The sequence below is a fragment of the Gopherus evgoodei genome, chromosome 4 (assembly GCF_007399415.2).
Source record: "Gopherus evgoodei ecotype Sinaloan lineage chromosome 4, rGopEvg1_v1.p, whole genome shotgun sequence".
Taxonomy (NCBI): domain Eukaryota; kingdom Metazoa; phylum Chordata; order Testudines; family Testudinidae; genus Gopherus; species Gopherus evgoodei.
Genome location: NC_044325.1, coordinates 29093793 through 29115952, shown reverse-complemented (window position 1 = coordinate 29115952; position 22160 = coordinate 29093793). Strand labels below are relative to the sequence as shown.

General features: G+C 40.6%; 1 protein-coding gene across 4 annotated transcripts in view; it reads right to left on the bottom strand.

Annotated features, from left to right (window-relative positions):
• Positions 1-22160, bottom strand: part of ATG2B (autophagy related 2B) — a 100451-nt gene that overhangs the window by 51111 nt on the left and 27180 nt on the right. For 3 of the 4 annotated variants that reach the window (XM_030558801.1, XM_030558803.1, XM_030558804.1), the window contains 11 exons: positions 18446-18596; positions 17628-17720; positions 17246-17434; positions 16023-16296; positions 15352-15454; positions 9475-9667; positions 9201-9343; positions 6197-6354; positions 5752-5924; positions 5211-5361; positions 4161-4360 (listed from right to left, as the gene is read on the bottom strand). In XM_030558801.1, the coding sequence (XP_030414661.1) occupies positions 4161-4360; positions 5211-5361; positions 5752-5924; positions 6197-6354; positions 9201-9343; positions 9475-9667; positions 15352-15454; positions 16023-16296; positions 17246-17434; positions 17628-17720; positions 18446-18596 (1828 nt within the window). The remainder of the gene's footprint in view (positions 1-4160; positions 4361-5210; positions 5362-5751; positions 5925-6196; positions 6355-9200; positions 9344-9474; positions 9668-15351; positions 15455-16022; positions 16297-17245; positions 17435-17627; positions 17721-18445; positions 18597-22160) is intronic. The other variant, XM_030558802.1, reaches the window with a different exon arrangement.

Below are 22160 nucleotides of genomic sequence, written 5' to 3'. Positions count from 1 at the left end.
TTACTTCAGAAGTCTCTGAATTGCCCTAGGGCAACAGAGCATGAACTCACACTGGTACAGAGGAAAGAGCTTTTCCTGGTTTCTTCCTCTCCAGGGCTGGAGGCTCAGACTCCTCTACAGATAAGATGATCTGAGGGTACTAGATTTTCCCTTTTTTATGAGTGACACAACTTTTCCTCCTTCAGAGACAGATTAGGCTTAGGCAAGCTTTTTGCTAGTTCCCATTTATTCTTAGATTTTGCTGATTCACTGTGGACTGACAACTGAAGTCAAGTTCTGACCTGAATTTTCTCTTTTCCTCCTTTCTTGTGCTTAATGTTGAACTGGGGAGGGCATAGTGCTCATTGAGCCTGACAACAAGGGGTCATTCCCTACTCTGTGTTGAGAAGATAACCCCCTTTTTTTTTTTTAAATAAGGGAAAGATCTAAATACTTCAACTTCCGTAAAGTATTTGACATGCTATTACAGGGAAAATTATTTGTCAAATTACAGAAGATGAAGATTAGTACAAGAATTCCAAGGTGGGATAAGGAATCGGCAATGGGTTGTGCTGAAAGGTGAATTCTTCAACTAGAGGGAGTTTACTAATGGGAGTTCCTCAATGAACACTTGGTGATACATAAAATAGTAGTATGCTAGTGAAATTTTCTAATACAAAAGTTGGGAAGCATCATCGTTACAGAGAAGGATTAGAATATTATACAGGAAGATCTGGACAACCTTGAAGACTGAAAGGAACAGATATGGGTTGAAATTCAATAGTACAAAGTTCAAGGCCATGTACCTAGAGCCTAATAATAAGAATTTCAGCTGTAAATTGAGGGTTTAACAGTTGGAAGTGGCAGAGGAAGAGAGATGGTTGATCACAGGATGACTCAATGTGCTGTGGCTATGAAAAAAACAAATACTATCCTAAGACTTATCAGGAGAGGCATTTCCAGTAGAAATAAAGTATTAATGCCATTTTATAAGGCACTGGTAAGATCTCATTTGGAATACGGTGTACAATTTTGGCTACCCATGTTCAAGAAAGATTAATTCAATTTACAAAAGGTGCAGAGAAGAGCTACTATGATGATCAGAGGAATGGTACACTTATCTTACGAGAGGGGACAAAAAGGGCTTGGCTTGTTTAGCCTAGCAAAATGAAGGCTGAGAAGGGATATAATTGCTTTCTATAAATATACTGGAGAAGGGGTGGGAGGAGTAAACACCAGCGAGTGTGAAGAGCTATTTAAACTAATGGACAATCTTGGCACAAGAAGAAATGGGTATAAACTGGCCATGAACAAATTCAGGCTGGAAATTAGAAGAGGGTTTCTAACCATCAGAGTGAGGTTCTGGAACAGCCTCCAAATAGGAGTTGTGGGGGCAAACAATTAGTTAATTTAGTTTTCAGAGACAGCTGGACAAATTTATGAATGGGACTATGTGACAGGGTTGCTTGTGATGAGTGAGCTTTATGTCTTATGTTCCTAAAATCTCATGCCTCAGGGCTTCAGCTGGCTGCCTGAAGTGGGTCTGGATGGATTCTCTTTTTCCACCAACATATTCTGTGTTTGTGCTCTGAGGGGGCACTGAGCATTCTTGTTCTCTCTCTCAGGAGCTTAGTTGGCTGGCTCTTGCTCAGAGTCTAACTGACTGCCATATGTGGGATTGGGAAGGAATTTTTACTCCGTGTCAGATTGGCAATGACCTTAGAGGGTTTTCTCCTTCCACTGCAGTGTAGAGTGTGGGTCACTTAATGGGATCATCTGGGTAATCAACTGCCTGCCATCATGGTGTCCTTGGATATTGGTGCACCTTGGTCCTACTTATTGTCTTCCTGTGGCACATAATAGTTTCATCTCCTGAGAGCTGTAATACTTTGGTCTAATTTTGGTTTTTAGTTTTAGTGTGCGGGTACTAGGTGGTGTCGGTGGCTTGTGATATACGGGAGGTCAGTGCAACTGGCTGTACCTCATGTTCACCATTTTTACAAGACTATGATAAATGTTGCACAGAGTATGCCTTGTGAGGTATCATTTGGAAACTCATAATATACTGAACATTACTGTCCTGGTAAAATATGTGTATGTGTATGTAAAGTTAGAAGATTCTACTGTATAACATAACTGTAACATGTTCCAAGTTTAAGAAGAGCAAGCCAAAACCAGTTTTTCAAAGACAAAAGATACCTGGCTGGGGCTCCAGTGTATCAGCACAACCAGATGAACTATATTATAGATCATCACCTAGTTAAATGGCCATTCTTCAGCAGGAGGGAGAGTGTAAGCAAGAACTTTGCATACTGATAATAGAACTGGGGGTTCCAGTGTAAACAGAGTGGCCTATTGCCTGAATCCGAGCTGGAGGTAATCCTCAAAGAGGGGAGAATGGAATAAGAATGGAGGACACACACAACACAAATTACCTCTCGCCCTTCATCTATACACATGACAGCTACAACATTTGAAAGACAAAGGAAACATCATTGAACTGGAGGAGGAGGTGGTCCTGGCTGAAGCAATCCAGCCAGCCTGCTGTAAGCCCTTGGTGAAAAAAAAACCTTTTTGCTTTTAAATTCACTTAGCTTGTTAAGTAAAGTATCTGTTTGCGTCTTATCTTTTTATTTTCTTTGTAACCAATTCTGACTTCTATGCCTTATTACTTGTAATCGCTTAAAATCTTTCTGCAGTTAATAAACTTGCTTTACTGTTTTATCTAAACCAGTGTGTGTTTGGACTGAAGAGTTGGGAACCTACACTTGAGATATCAGGGACTGTGTATATCATTTTCCATTGATGAAATGACAGACTTTATAAAGGCTTGCATTGTCCAGCGGGTGCTGGGCAGTACAAGAGATACATTTCTGGAGGAAGGTCTGGGAATGGGAATTTGCTGCTATAACCATGTATGTAATTCATGAGTGGCTGGCCAAAGCATTTACGTAATATAGCGGGGAGTGATTTTGCATGCTAGAAGCTGGGTGTGAACTGGCTAGGAGTGGTGGTTCTCACAGCAAAGCAATGTAGAAGGCACTCCAGGCTGGAGTATTGAGAAGACACAGCTGTCCAGCAGTCCAGATTGTACCCCGTGGAATGTTACAATCAGATTAGATGATCTTGTGGCCCCTTCCAGCCTTAAATTCTATCTTATAGCTTGCCTTTTCCAGGCAGTGCCCAGTTGCAGCTGGAAGAGGGAGACCCCCTATCCCGGTCAGAAGCCACTGTCGCACTTCCAGAAATATGGCTTGGTTGTGGAAAGGAAAGGCACTTACCCCAGCTGATGAAGATCAATGGTGGCTAGCGGAGATGCTCTGTAGTTAGATGCAGTGGCTAAAGGGCATTAGGAAGGTGCACAATGATCTGTTGCATCATTCTGGGGTCCATAAAGAATGGAACTACAGGTCTATTGGTGTCCCTGTTCTGGAGGTTGCCAATGCCCTGGCAAAGCTTGAAGCCATTGACCTGTTGAGCCCTTGTGATGGTCTGAAGTTGGTTGTCAATGGAGACTCCCTCTTTTTCCATCCCACCTGTGTGTCACTATAAGAGCTGTTGGATTCTGGGTGGGGGGAGCAAAGCAGAGCCAGAGCTCTCATCTTCTGCCCATACCAATGAATGCAGGAGCCAAAGCCAAATGAACTCCTACCAATGCAGACAGTGAGACTGGAAGTAGGCAGGCAAAGGATGCTCTTTAGGGTAAAGGATAAAAAATTTCCCTACCAGGCAAAGCTGCCAATGAACTGAACACTAAGCTTACAGCTCTTTGTATTATCCCTGCCTGAGGTAGGAGAATCTCCTTCACAAATGCATAGCAGAGGTAAGACAGAGCGAAGAATGGGCAAGAAGGCTAACTGGCTAAAAAATACAGATCCTTTATATAAAAGCAAAAGTGATCAGCACAAGGAAGCACATGAAAAGTTAGGCTGTTATGTTGGTAAATAACAGATATAACCACAGGTAAGATTAAAGTAGCTTTAAAGTCTAGTAAAGCATTCAGATTTCAATAGTTATGAAACGAACAGTTTAAAAATGGACATGGTTCAAAGTTTGTAGTTATTTGTGTTTATCTATGACCTTTCGAAGGAAGTTTGAATTCTTGTAAATGCTTTCGTGTAAATTAGGTGTCTGAAATAATCTAGATAATGCATGAAAGCTCAAAATTAGAAAAAACAAACCTTTGTGTTGCTCTCCGATTTATTTGACTGGATTTTCACTGCAACAGACAGCATACTTAAACAGTCCACTCCCACACCATCCGAAGAAGTCCTACTGAGACCATCTTCTTCGGAAAAATAAATGGTAGGTTCTAACCAATGTGGACGCATTGTGGTAGGCAGTCGTATTTCAGATGGAGGGACAACTCCATCCACCACACCTGTATGGAGATTGTAGCTACAGTTATCCAGTGCAGCAGAGATGTTTGTGATTTAGGTAAAACCATTGGAAATCTGTCTACCCTTACCTGGAGATAAGATCATTTTAAGTTTCCAGCTAATTACCAGCAATTAACTTTGCGATATTATTAGCACAAACAGAAACGAGAGCTCAGACATGAGTGATAGGAAAGCTTCTGCTGTTGTACAACCTCCGTCCCTAGAAGTTAGTGATTGGGAGGCTGGTGAAGATCATGAGAGACAGTGCCAGATGTATGTCATCCCCCCAACTTAAAAGAAGCCCTCACACTGAAATTCCCTTAACCCCATTGCCGCACATTTGAAGTTATATGAACAGGAAACCTTAAAACTGACAGATCCCACTCTCTCCTTCTTGGCTACAATGGAGCTGTCATCCATGGAGACTGTTTGGTCCTTTTAAAATACTTTACTGGCTGACTGCAATTTAGTCAGTTAGGAAAGGACCTAAACCCTACATTAGGATTTCAAGGAGTGCACAAAAGATTGTACCATTTTGGAATTACATGGAAATTAACAAATGAGAATGACATTTTTTGAAAAAGAGACAGTTTCTGCAGATTTGAGAGTTTTGCAGGCCAGCAGTTGCAGAGGTCATTTTAAACTAGATAGATCCTGAAGCAAACATATTAATTATTGTTATTTATTATTTGTATTACTATAGTGCCTAGGGACCCTAGTCATGGACCAGAACCCCATTTTGCTAAATGCTGTACACAGAATAAAACGACTGTCCCTGCCCCAAAGAGCCTGTATTTAACAGTTAATTAATCTTTACTCAAATTTACATCCACTGACATTTTCAATTCCTACCTTGATGATGTAAACTGAGACTGCTACAATGAAGACAGATGTAATGTTTGTCTTCAAAACCTTCATATTTAGTCACACAGAATAATGAACCACTGTTGAACTCAAACCAGAATTCACCACGCTTGCCTTCCAAAATATTCCCACCATCCTGCTGAAGAAAGAATCAAGAAACATATCGCTGCTTGTGGAATTATTGTTGCTTAGGACAGTGTAATATAACATGCCACTTGCTACCATACAGCTTTACTCTCCTTGTATTTAATTTTCCTAATATCAAATATGAAGTAACCAAAAATGTTTAAACATAGAATCACAGTCAGATGAATCCTTAACCATATAATTAAGATAGTGATACTCTAATATCTGAAAGACACTCATATGACTACTTGTGGAGTCATATTTGCTGGTTGTACAACAAAACTGCTAATAAAGCAATAATACAACAGAAATGCTGACAGGAGCTCTCAGTGCTAACAAGATACATTATGCCTGTAAGTAAACCTAAGACTCAGCACAACATTTTCCATTCCTGATACCTCACCTTTACATCTGTGAATATTGACACTAATCCATGATTAACGTTTAGAATAACAGAGAGAGAGCTCTGTGTGTTCTTGTTTTGCAATTCAAGTTTTTTCTTCCGGCGTGAACGATAGTTTGGATCAACTGTGGAATAATATTGTAGAGTTTCCTCCTCAGATCCACTCTCATCATCTACAAGAAAACAACAACAAAATAACTTGATGTGACGAATACAAAAGTTATCAAGGAAAATTACAAGTTTTTCACTTTTAACAACATTCAATTTCATAGCAGTATTTAGGCTAACATTCTAACCATATCAAAACATTCATTTACACATTTCTTTGTGGGATATACAATCACTTTATTTTATATCTTCAAGTCTTCCCTTTATAAACTTAATAGTCTCAGGCAACTGTATCAATCTTATACCACTGTTCGAGAAGATTTATAAAATACATTACCATAATGAATTGTAGATTTGAATTGACTAAAGCTGTCTTTACTGAAAGTATTGATCATTTGGCTGGCCACTGAGAGTCCAACACCATATGAAATATTTTCAAATGTTTCTACAGGAGATGGAGCTGTGGGTTCCCACAATAATAAATCATTGCTGATCCTAGAAAGAAAAAAAACATTATTGTTGCATTATTAAACTTCTTACTATATTCCCGCTTGAATTAAAGCTATTTAATGTGCAACAGTCCTGTAACAGATTTCATAAAAAATAGTCTGCAAAAGGATAAGATGAGTTCAAGAGCACAAATCACAGTAACATGTATTAGTGAGCAAAGAGATGCTAATAATCTGCTCTTTAGATTTTTTTACAAAAATATGATTATTATTAATTACATGTCACTCATTTGATTGTGCAGCACAAATCCTTTACATACGCTAATTCAATGGATATGCCAAAGATAGTTACTTTGGTTGCCTCATGGATGTTAAAGAAATTCACAGGATGCACATTCTAGATTTCTTTGCTTAAGACAGCCTTTTGGGCAATCTGAGTTTAAGTTTTACTTGAAGTGGAAGTGACTTCCCAAGACTTGTCTTATGAGAGGACTGAAGGGGCATGGAGTGCTTAATTAATGGCTGAGGTGTCATGCAGAGTGCAAAATCAGGCTTCTGAGGGATAGCTGAGGCCATAAAAAGGACAGGATTTCATAATTTTCGAGGGTAGGGTTATAGTAATTTAGTGTAAGTGCATATTGATTAGAAATTTAATAAAATTTTGGTTTGTGATTTCACTAAGTACTTAAAGTGTCAATTTCTATATCAACTTCTCTGTTCTTTCAAGACGGGTTCAATTTTCCTTGACGATTTTTGTATGTTATTATATTGTACATTACTAATGCTAAGATTGTAAATAGCCATTTTTTTTCTCTGCCTTATCAAATCTGCTTTATTTAAAACTAATGTCAAGCCATTAAAAAAATGAACTGTGATTAATCTCACTGTTCAATAATAATATACCATTTATTTAAATATTTTTGGCTGTTTTCTACATTTTCAAATATACTGATTTCAATTACAATACAGAACAACAAAGTGTACACTGCTTACTTTATTTTTTATTACAATTATTTGCACTGGGAAAAAAAAGAAATAGTATTTTTCAATTCACCTAATACAATTGTACTGCAATCTCTTTATTATGAAAGTTGAACTTACAAATGTACAACTATATTAAAAAAAACCCTGCATTCAAAAATAAACCCATGTAAAACTTAAGAGCTTGCAAGTCCACTCAGTCTTGCTTCTTGTTCAGCCAATCGCTCAAACAAGTCTGTTTACATTTGCAGGAGATAATACTGCCTGATTCTTGTTTACAATGTCACCTGAAAGTGAGAACAGGCGTTCTCCTGGCACTGTTGTAACTGGCATCGCAAGATATTAACATGTCAAATGCACTGAAGAGTCTTATGTCCCTTCATGCTTCAACCACCATTCCAGGGGACATGCGTCCATGCTGATAACGGGTTCTGCTCAATAACAATCCAAAGCAGTGCAGACTGATGCACATTCATTTTCATTATCTGAGTCAGATTCCACCAGCAGAAAGTTGACCTTTTTTTTTGGTGGTTCGGGTTCTCTAGTTTCCGCATCAGAGTGTTGCTCTTTTAAGACTTCTGAAAGCATGCTTCACACCTTATTCCTCTTGGATTTTGGAAGGCACATCACATTCTTAAACCTTGGGTCGAGTGCTGAAGCTATCTTTAGAAATCTCATACTGGTATCTTCTTTGCGTTTTGTCAAAAAGTGTTCATAAAATGAACAACATGTGCTGGGTCATCATCCAAGACTGCTAAAACATGAAATATATGGCGGAATGTGCGTAAAACAGAGCAGGGGACGTACAATTCTCCCCACAAGGAGTTCAGTTACAAATTTAATTAACTTTTTTTAATGAGCATCATCAGCATGGAAGCATGTCCTCTGGAATGGTGGCCGAAGCCTGAAGAGTCATACGAATGTTCAGCATATCTGACACGTAAATACCTTGCAATGTCAGCTGCAAAAGTGCCATGCAAACGCCTATTCTCACTTTCTGGTGACATTGTAAATAAAAAGCGGGCAGCATTATCTCCCATAAATGTAAACAAACTTGTTTGTCTTAGCAATTAGCTGAGTAAGAAGTAGGACTGAGTGGACTTGTAGGCTCTGAAGTTTTGCATATTTTTTTTACTTCAGTTACATAACAAACAAACAAACAAACAAACAATCTACATTTGTAAGTTGTATTTTCATGATAAAGAGATTGCACTACAGTACTTGTATGAGGTGAATTGAAAAATACTATTTCTTTTGTTTATCATTTTACAGTGCAAATATGTGTAATCAAAAATAATATACACTTTGATTTCAGTTACAACACAGAATACGATGTATATGAAAATATAGAAAAAAATTCCAAAATATTTAATAAATTTCAATGGGCAGGCAGTCTATTGTTTAATAGTTTGATTAAAACTGTAATTGTGATTTTTTTAATTTAATCATACGAGTTAACTGTGATTAATCAACAGCTCTATTTAAAACTATACACACACACACACACACACACACACACAAAGGGAAGGGAAAATAATCTCATTCAACAATTTTTTGAAGTGGAATTTGAAGAGAAGTTCAAGTAGACTGTGGCAACTGTAAGATCTTAAAACAAACATTCATTTGGTGGAAGCAAAAACGTATTTCTTTTATTCTCAACAGAAAAAATCTGCCAAACTGTTCTGAGTGGCTGGCTGCTCAAATAGGGTCCTGGGAGGAGACTTCATTGCACTTCTGAAAATAATTTAGAATAGCATTTATACAGCACTTTAATTTATCCTGTAAGATTTGTACAGCTCTATAACAATGTAATTACTGCTGTAGCTACTGACTTAGTTGTTCTTATGACCAATGAATACACTGATCAGAAGTACAGTCATACTAACCAAGAAAACTAATGCTTATACTCACCTATTGTAAAGTTTCTCATAAAAGCTCTTGTTTGGGAGTGTTAAGTGAACTTTTGGTAACATGAGTTCCAGTACATAATGAGAATTGCTGATTGCTTTATCCTGAAACTCTGTCATCTCAACTGCATCACCTGGCATCACCATCTGAAAATAAAACAAAACATAACAATCTCAAATTGTCGAGGGTTACCTGGAACACAAACTGCATATAAACCAGAAAGGCAATATTCATTTGTATCTACAATGATTCTGTAAACAGTAAGACTTTGTTTTACCTCTTCATTTTCAAACATGACCCTACGAGAGGAAAAAGGAGAAGGTTCTGGTCTTCTAAGATCACAGACATCCTTAAGAGAATGAGATCCTCCTTCCTCTTCCTCTTGAAAGTTTCCATCACCCTCTTCTTCTTCAGCTGCTATCCTTTCCAGAATGGAGTGTATAGCCAGTGGGTTTATTTTCAGTACAATCCTGATATTGAAAAAAGCAAGCAAAATAAAATTATTAGTGATATATGCTGAGAAATTTTACAGTAAATATCCACTGGAGATATATATGTGCCTTTTTCATGAATTAGCCTGTGAAAATGCATTAATACATATAATATGTATAAACTAATACATTAGATGTCCAAATTAATTGTTACATTGCTTACATGTACTATTGTACATAGAAAGTCATCACACTATAAACTTTCATCCAAAAAAGTGTGAGAATCCATTACATTGTCTGGCATAAATCAATGAAAAACAGGACATTCAGAACGTGGATTGAAATTGCCTCTTTAATTTATGTAGCTACATAGGTTGCCACTTTACATTATAGATCGTATTAACATCTAACCAGAGATCTCCCAAACATTAAACATCCTTGTATGTGACATGAACTACAATATCCATGCTCAAGAAGAGGTTCAGTATTAGCTCAATTTTTCTGGTTTTGCACCAGCATCTTAACAGTTAAAAATTAATTTTGTGTTAGATTTTCACTTTAAGAGTATAATAAATTCAGAGGTAGAAGAAAAAGTAAAATGAACATGAACAGTGTACAGATGGAAGAATTGTTTAAACTTTTAGTCATATCAAAAATTAAAAGCAATCATACTGCCAAACATCACACACCTGGCAGTGCCATTATGCATTCCCACAGCTCATCGGGATCCTCACATGTTCAGCTGATTATTTGTTGTGCAGTTATACAGTTGCGCCTTCTTGCCGCATGGGCCGCTGTGGTACCTGCTGACAAGCAAGCCTCTCTGCCTCCCACTCCCACTGCCCTCTGTGCTGAATCCCAGGGTATGTCTACACTACGGAATTATACCGATTTTACAAAAACCGGTTTTTTAAAACAGATTGTATAAAGTTGAGTGCACGTGGCCACACTAAGCACATTAATTCGGCAGTGCGCGTCCATGTACTGAGGCTGGTGTCGATTTCCGGAGCGTTGCACTGTGGGTAGCTATCCCATAGCTATCCCATAGTTTCCGCAGTCTCCCCTGCCCTTGGAATTCTGGGTTGAGATCCCAGTGGCTGACGGGGCAAAAAACATTGTCGCGGGTGGTTCTGGGTACAGCCTCACCCATCCCTCCCTGAAAGCAGCAGACAACCGTTTTGGGCCTTTTTTCCTGGGTGAACTGTGCAAACGCCATAGCACAGCAAGCATGGACCCTGTTGAGCTCCAGACAGCAATCATGGACGTTGCAAACACCTCGCACATTATCGTGCAGTCTTTGCTGAACCAGGACCTGCAAAGCCAGGCGAGGAGGCGGCAGCTACGGCAGAGCGGTGACGAGAGTGATGAGGACATGGACACAGAATTCTCTCAAATCGCCGGCCCCTGCACATTGGAGATCCTGCTCGTAATGGGGCAGGTTCTAGCTATTGAACGCTTAGTGGGACCGCATAGTTTTGCAGGTTTGGGACGATTTCCATTGGCTGCGAAACTTTCGCATGCGTAAGAGCACTTTCATGGAACTTTGTGACTTGCTTTCCTCAGCCCTGAAACGCCAGAATACCAAGATGAGAGCAGCCCTCACAGCGGAGAAGCGAGTGGCAATAGCCCTCTGGAAGTTTGCAATACCAGACAGCTACCGGTCAGTCGGGAATCAATTTGGAGTGGGAAAATCTACTGTGGAGGCTGCTATGATGCAAGTAGCCAAAGCAATCTTTAAGCTGCTGCTACGAAAGGTTGTGACTCTGGGAAATGTGCAGGCCATAGTGGATGGCTTTGCTGCAATGGGATTCCCTAACTGTGGTGGGGCAATAGATGGAACTCATATCCCTATCTTGGCACCGGAGCATCAGGGCACCCATTACGTAAACCGCAAGCGGTACTTTTCAATGGTGCTGCAAGCACTGGTGGATCACAAGGGACGTTTCACCACCATCCACGTGGGATGGCCAGGAAGGGTTCATGACGCTCGCGTCTTCAGGAACAATACTCTGTTTAAACGGCTGCAGCGTGGGAATTACTTCCCAGACCAGAAAATAACAGTTGGGGATGTTGAAATGCCTGTAGTTCTCCTGGGGAACCCAGCCTACCCCTTGATGCCATGGCTCATGAAACCATACACAGGCAGCCTGGACAGTAGTCAGGAGCTGTTCAACTACAGGCTCAGCAAGTGCAGAATGGTGGTAGAATGTGCTTTTGGCCGTTTAAAGGCGCGCTGGCGCACATTACTCACTCAATCAGACTTCAGCCAAACCAGTGTCCCCTTTGTTATTGCAGCTTGCTATGTGCTCCACAATCTCTGTGAGAGTAAGGGGGAGACCTTTATGGTGGGGTGTGAGGCTGAGGCAAATCACCTGGCTGCTGATTATATGCAACCAGACACCAGGGCGATTAGAAGAGCACACCAGGAAGCGGTGCGCATCAGAGAAGCTTTGATAATGAGTTTCATCACGGGTCAGGGTACGGTGTGACTGTTGTGTTTGTTTCCCCTTGATGAACCCCCCACCCCCCGATTGACTCATTCCCTGTAAACAACCCACCCGCTCCCTTAGATTACAGCTTGCTTAAGGAAATAAAGTTACTATTGTTTAAAAATCAAGTATTCTTTATTAATTCATTATAAAAAGAGAGAAAGAACTGACAAGGTATTCCGGGTGTGGCTTGGGAGGATAGGAGGGAAGGAAAAGGCCACTAAAAAAATTTCAAAGTAATGACAGCCTTTTGGTTGGGCTGTCCACGGGGGTGGAGTGGGCGGGTGCATGGAGCCTCCCTTCACACGTTCTTACACGTCTGGGTGAGGAGGATGTGGAATATGTGAGGGTGGTTATACAGGGGCTGCAATGGCACTCTGTGATCCTGCTGCTCTTCCTGAAGCTCCACCAGACGCCGGAGCATGTCAGTTTGATCATGCAGCAGCCCCAGAGTTGCATCCCGACACCACTGATCTTCCTGCCGCCACCTCTCATCTCGAGCGTCTCTCCTGTCCTCACGTTCACTGGCATCTTTCCTGTAATTTGATACCACGTCCTTCCACTCATTCAGATGAGTTCTTTCATTGCGGGTCACTTCCATGATTTCCGAGAACATTTCGTCTCACGTTTTTTTTTTCCGCCGCCTTATCTGAGATAGCCTTCGGGATGGAGTACGGAGGCATGAAAAACTTGCAGCTGCATGAGGGAGGGAAAAAAGAGAGAGAAGTATTTAAAAAGATACATTTTGCAGAACAATGGTTATACTCTTTCACAGTGAACAATACTATTCACCTTACATAGCACATGTGATTTCACTACAAGGTCACATTTTGCATCTTGAGTGCCTGCGGCTCTGGTGTTAGACATCTCACAGACGTAGGTCCGGGCAGCAGAATTTGGCTTACATGCGGCCATGGTAAGCCACTGTCTTCTACAGCCTTCATATATCCAGCGCCCTCCTTTACCAAATAGCAAGCAAAGCCCATTCAGTGCTGCTTCTTTCCTGTTAACTTGCAGCAGCAGAAACCAGCCCCCCCCCATCCAATTCTCTGGGATGATCGCTTTACCACTCCTCCCACCGCGTGACTGGTATCATGGAAGATCACTGCTAAACACCTCCCTCCCCGCGCCCCACCACCGTGTGGCTGGTAGCAGGGAAAAACCTCAGCGCGAATCACCCGCCCCCCTCCTCCTGCTTGGCTACCTGCAAGAAAGGATTTCTTTTAAGCAACAGGCAAACAGACCACTAGGAATGGCCATCTCTGTCTCCTTAATAAAATTCCGGAATTTCAGCCAGGTTACCATGAACGATATCACTCTCCTGAGGATAACACAGCAAGATAAAGAATGTATGTTGCTTCAGTGCCAGCAAACACCAGGACCATACGCAGCTAGGCTTTGTCATGCAATGATACCAGATTACTTGCTACATGCATGGCATGGTAAAGTGTCCTACCATGGAGGACGGAATAAAGCTGCCCTGCCCACAAACCTTCTGCAAAGGCTTTTGGAGTACCTTCAGGAGAGCTTCATGGAGATGTCCCTGGAGGATTTCCGCTACATCCCCAGACATGTTAACAGACTTTTCCAGTAACTGTACTGGCCACGAATGCATCCCAAGTCCTCAGGGCAAATTAATCATTAAAAGACATTTGCTTTTAAACCATGTTTTATATTTATAAAGGTACACTCACCAGAGGTCCCTTCCATGGCTTCATTGTCTGGGATAGTGACTTGGGAGGGATGGGAGGGTAAATCCGTCTGGGTGAGAAAAAGCTCCTGGCTGTTGGGGAGAACGGAGTGCTGTTTGCTCTCTGCAAGCTCGTCCTCCTCTTCCTCCTCCTCATCTTCCCCGTCCGCAGAATCCTCAGGCATGGCTGAGATTACCACCCCCACCTCGGAATCCACGGACAGGGGTGGGGTAGTGGTGGCGGATCCCGAGAATTGCATGCAGCTCAGCGTAGAAGTGGCATGTTTTCGGCCCTACCCCGGACCTTCCGTTTGCTTCTTTGGTTTTCTGGTAGGCTTATCTGAGCTCCTTAACTTTCACACGACACTGTACTGAGTCCCTGGTGTGTGTGGCCTCTCTGCATCATGGCCTCGGAAATTTTTTCAAATGTTTTTTCATTTCATCTTTTGGAACGGAGTTCTGTTAGCACGGAATCCTCTCCCCATAGAGCAATCAGATATAGTACCTCCCGTGCAGTCCATGCTGGAGCTCTTTTTCGATTCTCAGGAGACTGCATTGTTACCTGTGCTGATGAGCTCTGCGTGGTCACCTGTACTGGTGAGCTCTCCATGCTGGCCAAACAGGAAATGAAATTCAAAAGTTCGCGGGGCTTTTCCTGTCTACCTGGCCAGTGCATCCGAGTTCAGATTGCTTTCCAGAGCGGTCACAATGGTGCACTGTGGAATACTGCCCAGAGGCCAATACCATCTATTTGCGGCCACACTAACCCTAATCCGATATGGTAATACCAATTTCAGCGCTACTCCTCTCGTCCGGGAGGAGTACAGAAACCGGTTTAAAGAGCCCTTTATATCGATATAAAGGGCCTCGTAGTGTGGACGGGTGCAGGGTTAAATCGGTTTAACGCTGCTAAATTTGGTTTAAATGCGTAGTGTAGACCAGGCCCCAGCCAGGAAGAGACAGTAGCACTCTACCAGCAGCACAAGGCGAGGGGCTCAATACTGACTCCAGGCTTCCTCACCATCTAGCTTGCTAAATCAGGGTGTCTCTTCCCTCCCCCATCACTCATACCTTATGCACCTCAGCAGCCCCAGGCACCACATTACATACCCATCACATATGAGTTCTGGTGAAAATGCTCTATGCATCTGAGAAGTGAGCCATCCATCCGCTAGCATCTCCAGTCACCCCATTACCTCCAGACAACTCCACCAGCCATCACCCCTACATAACATCTTTGGACTCTCTCACCACCCAGCTTTCTTCTCTTATAATTCTCCATTCACCTAGCTTTTCCCCACCAAAAGTGTAGGAGTTTAGTTATAATTGGCTCACTCCATCCAGAAGTCATATTATCCACTAATAAAGATTTGTGTTATTTCTGCATGTAAGATTTCTTCATTTCTAGGTTTTATTCAATTATAGGGCTCAATCACGACAAATTCTGATATTTAAAGTAGCGGTCTCACGGACTGTTTCTTTATATTAGTTATTAGAGAAAGTGTTGATTTTAAAAAGATGATGAAAAATTAAAGATATTTTACCGTGGCCAATCAAAGTTGTCAGATGATATCATATCTCCATCTATGCCACTGGACACTTGAAAGAACTTTATTGAAGATTCTGTTTTATCTTCTTCAAATAAGCCTTAAATACGAGAAAAGTTTGTAGAAAGATCAAAAATACAGGGGCCGGAATCTGCCTGCAGGTATAGCTGAGCAGAACCCTGCTCTATGACTTTAACAATTTTGAAGCTATTGCTTTTACAATGTTGATATCTAGCAACTCCAGTAAAACAAGTCACATCTTAAGTATCTCTTTGTCCTAACAACAACTACAAACTGTATTACCCAGAAAGACTTTACTTTAACTTCAGTAAGCTTTTGCCTGTATTTATTGGTACATTTCAGCTAGAAACAGAAACCTTAATTATATAATGCAAGTAAAAATATTAAACACTAAGTGTAATTATCTTGGATTATGATTCAGTTTTGTATCATGCTAAGACATATACTTTGACTTGGGTTGACGTTCTATCAGAGAAATACCGGAAACTGAAATAACACAGCTAAAATGCTCCTAAGAGCAAAATGAAAGTTGTATTCTCAAGAGGGCAAGAGTTCTATTTAAAGTTGCAAGACCTCTTTGTCAACCAAATGACTGTTTGACAATTGACAAGTATAGTTAGCATTAATATAACATTTGTACTTCTTACCACCTAGCTCTTTGAAAGTAAGCTCCAGTTTAACTTGTTCTGGAGTTGAACCTCCTATAAACTCAGTCTTGAATTCCATATCTGTAAATTCAAGATGAAGGATTTCCTTCTGAAGTGATTTTTTAAACCATGGTCCTCTTTCCTGATCTGATCGCAGGTCAGGTATAGGGAAGCGAACAGAAAGATCTAATGCTGGTGAAGTAACTTGCACAGAAATTCTACAGTTTGCTGGTGTACATGAATCATCCAGAAAAACTTCGGTAAACGCTTTGTGCTAGAAAATACAAAGTGAAAAACAAACTAGAGAAGCAGCATTAAAAAAACAACACCCCCCCCAAACCCACTTTACTGACTTGTTAAAATGGTTATAATAGGTAAAGCTGCAATTTTTTTATACAATTTCATACAGTACTGTACATGAACTATAAGAGAATCTGGACCACCCGTACTTTTTTTTTTGCTAAGCTATTAGAACAGGTACTGTCAAGCTTCTATATTTAATCAGGATTGAAAAAAATGAAGTATTCAGGACAGAGCCATAGAGGTATAAAATTTGAACCAGCGGTGCAGGGCTGCTTCTAGATTCCCATTATTGGAAGATCAAATAGGTATTTTGGGGCACCTGTATTTAAAAAACAAAACAACCTTCCAAGACAGGGGTCAACAACCTTTCAGAAGTGGTGTGCCGAGTCTTCATTTATTAAAACTCTAATTTAAGGTTTCGCGTGCAAGTGATACATTTTAACGTTTTTAGAAGGTTTCTTTCTATAAGTCTATAATATATAACTAAACTATTGTTGTATGTAAAGCAAATAAGGTTTTTAAAATGTTTAAGAAGCTTCATTTAAAATCAAATTAAAATGCAGAGCCCCTCGGGCTGGTGGCCAGGACCCAGGCAGTGTGAGTGCCACTGAAAATCAGCTCGCCTGCCGACTTCGGCACCCATGCCATAGGTTTCCTACCCCTGAGCTATGGGTTAGTTAGATGCCTAGAAAATCTTGGATTTTAAGAGTTTAAAAAAGTCAAATTTGGCTAATATGTCGGTATTTATAATTTATATAAAAAGATGACAACTCTTCAATCTGCCACTGCCCCACTACTTTACATTGGATGGCTTTGTACATATTCTGGCCAGACAATAATTTTGAACTCCTTTAAAATGTTCCCTTTGCCTCCTGGTAGCTCCAGGCCTGCCAGCACACACACAAATTAATTTCACTCACCAGACTAATGTGTTTGTTGTAAGATGTGTACATGTGAGATGCCATCATCTCCACCGTGGTTAGTTTCTGTGGCTGAAGTAAAGAATTTAGTCTGTCTACAATACTAATATCCAGTTCACAAAATACTGGACTTAGCTTGATTTGTAATTCTGCTTTCTGTGGAACAGAGCTCAGTCTTCCTTGACTACCCTACAAAAATAAGTACATCAATATTCTCAATTAAATACTGAAAAATAAGTTACAAAAACAAAGGATGCTTGCAATATACATCTGTCTATGCAACTATCAGGATTAATAAAATTACCTTTAAAGATTAGAGAAAACATATTATGCTACAGCATAATGCAACAATGCAGTCAGGTGGGGTTTTTTTCAACCTTACCTGAGGTCCTCTGTTATCTGAGTGCTTATAATGGAGTTGAAGGCATGAAAGAGGATGTGTATCATTTCCTTTTTCAGAATGAAATGTTAGCAGCTTGAAAATAAAAAATAAAATAATTAATAGATGTAAAACAAACAAAAGAACTAGAGAGTAGGAAAAAGCATAGTCTACCTGGCCCAAGCTGCCAGCCAATCCAGTATTCAGCTGCTTGTTTGATAGCCACAGGCCCAATAAAGAACCACAACTTCTGATTCAGACGGGGGAGACTACCCAGAAAGCCCTGACCCTCACATACCACATTTGAGGAGACAGATAGCAAGTGATCAACAAGCACAGGCGCAGCTGGGAGCAGATGGACTATAGCACCTGAATGACAGCAACTAGGGCCACCATCACGAATCCAGTATCATAGACTCATCTCAATCTGAGTATGAGCAAGGAGGAGTTGGGCCAAGAGCAATCACCTAAGAAAACCTGTCCACTGCCCAACTGGATAGGGTGGCAAGCAGCACTTCCTTTGAAATGTTTCAACCTCATTTTCAAAACAAAGATCCTTTTGCTTCACACACACAAAACATTAGAGAACTCTACAGGCTTGATCCTTTGGCGGCAGGGAAGAGGACATTGTTGATCACTATCTGAGTTTTCAATTAAAATTTAAGACGTCTTAACGTTATCCAATCACTACAAAAAGACAATAAATTAGTAATCTTAACTTTTCCACTTCTAAGAGTAGTGTAGGATTTCCCTTCTGAAAACCTCTCCAGTTAACATTTCAATTGCCCTGGTGCTTGCCTAACAATAGTACTTTTAATTACCTCTGTATAGTGAGGTTGAATGGAGCAGGAGTCGGTAGAGAAAAGACATTCCAGTAGTTCCATATGCCCAATGGACAAATCTGTGCTGATGCATCGAGAAGTAGACCTTTGTCTTTGTTCATAAGAGACTTTGATACCAGTACCTATAAATCTGTTATGAGAAATAAAGGTATAAATATGTATAAAATGGATTGCTGCAATCATTTTGAAAATTCAGAAACATCTTGTGTGTGTGTGCGTGCGTGTGTGCATCCATATGTTAGGGCTGTCAAGAGATTAAAAAACTAATTATGATTTATCACTCTGTTAAACAATAATAGAATACCATTTATTTAAATTTTTTGATGTTTTCCACATTTTCAAATATACTGATTTCAATTACAACAAACGATGCAAAGTGTACAGTGCTCACTTTATATTTATTTTTTATTATAAATATTTGCACTGTAAAAAATGAATGAAATCATATTTTTCAATTCATCTAATACAACTACTGTAGTGCAATCTCTAAGGTGAAAGTTGAATTTACATATATGGAATTAGGTACCAAAAAAAAAAATAAAACAACCTGCATTCAAAAATAAAGCAATGTAAAACTTAACAAGGCCACTCAGTCCTACTTCTTGTTCAGTCAATCGCTCAGACAAACAAGTCTGTTTACATTTGCAGGAGATAATACTGCCTGATTCTTGTTTACAATGTCACCTGAAAGTGAGAACAGGCATTCTCCTGGCACTGTTGTAGCTGGCATCGCAAGATATTTACGTGCCAGATGCACTGAAGAGTCGTATATTCCTTCATGCTCAACCACCATTCCAGGGGACATACGTCCATGCTGATGACGGGTTCTGCTCGATAACAATCCAAAGCGGTACAGACTGATGCACGTTCATTTTCATTATCTGAGTCAGATGCCACAGCAGAAAGTTGATTCTTTTTTGATGCTTCGGGTTCTGTAGTTTCCACATCAGAGTGTTGCTCTTTTAAGACTTCTGAAAGCATGCTTCACTCCTTGTTCCTCTCGGATTTTTGAAGGCACATCACATTCTTCAACCTTGGGTCGAGTGCTGTAGCTATCTTTAGAAATCTCACATTGGTACCTTCTTTGCATTTTGTCAAATCTGTAGTGAAAGTGTTCTTAAAATGAACAACATGTGCTGGGTCATCATCCAAGACTGCTATAACATGAAATATATGGCGGAATGTGCGTAAAACAGAGCAGGAGGCATACAATTCTCCCCACAAGGAGTTCAGTCACAAATTTAATTAACAAATTTTTTTTTAACGAGCATCACCAGTATGGAAGCACATTCTCTGGATTGATGGGCAAGCACTGACAGGGCATACGAATGTTTAGCATATCTGGCATGTAAATACCTTGCAATGCCAGCTATAAAAGTGCCACGCAAATGCCTGTTCTCACTTTCTGGTGACACTGTAAATAAAATGCCGGCAGCATTATCTCCCATAAATGTAAACAAACTTACTTGTCTTAGCAATTGGCTGAACAAAAAGTAAGACTCAGTGAACTTGTAGGCTCTGAAGTTTTGCACTGTTTTTGAGTGCAGTTATGTAACAAAAAAAATCTACATTTGTAAGTTGCACTGTCACAATAAAGAGATTGCACTACAGTACTTGTATGAGGTGAACTAAAAAAACCTATTTTTTACAGTGCAAATATTTGTAATCAATAATAATATAAAGTGACCACTGCAGACTTTGTATTCTCTGTTGTAAGTGAAATCAATATATTTGAAAATATAGGAATACATCCAAAATATTTAATAAATTTCAATCAGTATTCTATTGTTTAACATTGCAATTAAATTTTTTTTTTGAGTTAACTATGTGAGCTAACTGCGATTAATTACTTCTTGGGGAATTCACCAGTTTCACTTATTTTGGTAATTTATTTGAACTACCATACAGAAAAAAACAAAAACAAAAAAACAAAAAGACACTGTAACTGCTCAGCATTTCCTAAACACATGAAAGTTAAGCCGCAAATACTTGGTAGCCAATACACTGCATTCCAGTAATAATCCTGGATTTTCATTTAAATAACATTACTTTTATTGTGGTGTTCTGTAAAGTAAAATGCTGCTTTAAATTACTCAGACTTTCACACTGTTTTGCTAATCACTGTCCTGCTTTTTTTTTAAATAGATAAGTAAAATAGATCCTGAGCTGTAATCTAACCACACTCTGCCTCTCTGGTACAGGAAGAAAAGCGAGTAAGCACACAGACTTTCCTAGCTGAGGATTCGGTTACTGTCATTTACAATAAGGCTCCTTTACACCACTCTGGAAAGATAAAGGAGCCTTAATTGACTAAGAATGGGAACAACTAACAGTAGGAAAATTAGCAGCCTACCTTCTTAGGCCTGGTCTACACTACGCGTTTATACCGATTTTAGCAGCGTTAAACCGATTTAACCCTGCACCCGTCCACACTACGAGGCCCTTTATATCGATATAAAGGGCTCTTTAAACCGGTTTCTATACTCCTCCCCGAAAAGAGGAGTAGCGCTGAAATCGGTATTACCATATCAGATTAGGGTTAGTGTGGCCACAAATCGACGGTATTGGCCTCCGGGCAGTATTCCACAGTGCACCATTGTAACTGCTCTGGACAGCAGTCTGAACTCGGATGCACTGGCCAGGTAGACAGGAAAAGCCCCGTGAACTTCTGAATTTCATTTCCTGTTTGCCCAGCGTAGAGCTCTGATCAGCATGGGTGGCGATGCTGTCTCAAATCCAAAAAGAGCTCCAGCATTGACCATACGGGAGATAGTGGATCTGATCGCTGTATGGGGAGGCAAATCTGTTCTATCAGAGCTCCGTTCCAGAAGACGAAATGCCAAAGCATTTGAAAAAAATCTCCAGATAGAGGCCACAGCAGAGACTCAGCATAGTGCTGCGTGACAAGCGTAACAGAAAGCCAAAGAATCAAATGGATGCTCATGGAGGGAGAGAGGGGGTACTGAGGACTCCTGCTATCCCACAGTCCCCGCAGTCTCTGAAAAGCATTTGCATTATTGGCTGAGCTCCAAATACCTGTAGGGTCAAACACATTGTCCGGGGTGGTTCAGGGTATAGCTCATCAATTTACCCCTCCTTCCCCCCCTCCTGTGAAAGAAAAGGGAAAAAAATCGTTTCTTGACTTTTTTATATGTCATCCTATGTCTACTCCATGCTGCTAGTAGACGCGATGCTGCGGCACTGAACAGCAGCACCCTCTCCCCTCTTCTTCCCTCCCCGGTGGCAGACGGTACAAATTGACTGCTATCCATATTCATAATCAGCCCGTGAGTGCTCCTGGCTGGCCTCAGGTGAGGTCAGCCGGGGGCGCCTGGGTAAAAATAGGAATGACTCCCGGTCATTCCCAGTAGATGGTACAGAATGGCTGGTAACCATCTTCATCATAGTAACTGGGGGCTCAGCTCCATCAGCCCCCTCTTTTCATGTCTAAAGAAAAGATTCTGTACTGCCTGGACTATCATAGCAGTGGGATGCTGGGCTCCTCTCCTCTGCACTGTTTAATGTCCTGCCTGGACTATCATAGCAGCTGGAGGCTGCCTCCCACTCATTTTATCTCACTAACAAGTCAGTGTTTCTTGTTCATGCATTCTTTATTACTTCATCACACAAATGAGGGGAACACTGCAATGGTAGCTCAGGAGGGTTGGGGGAGCAGGGAAGCAACAGGTGGGGT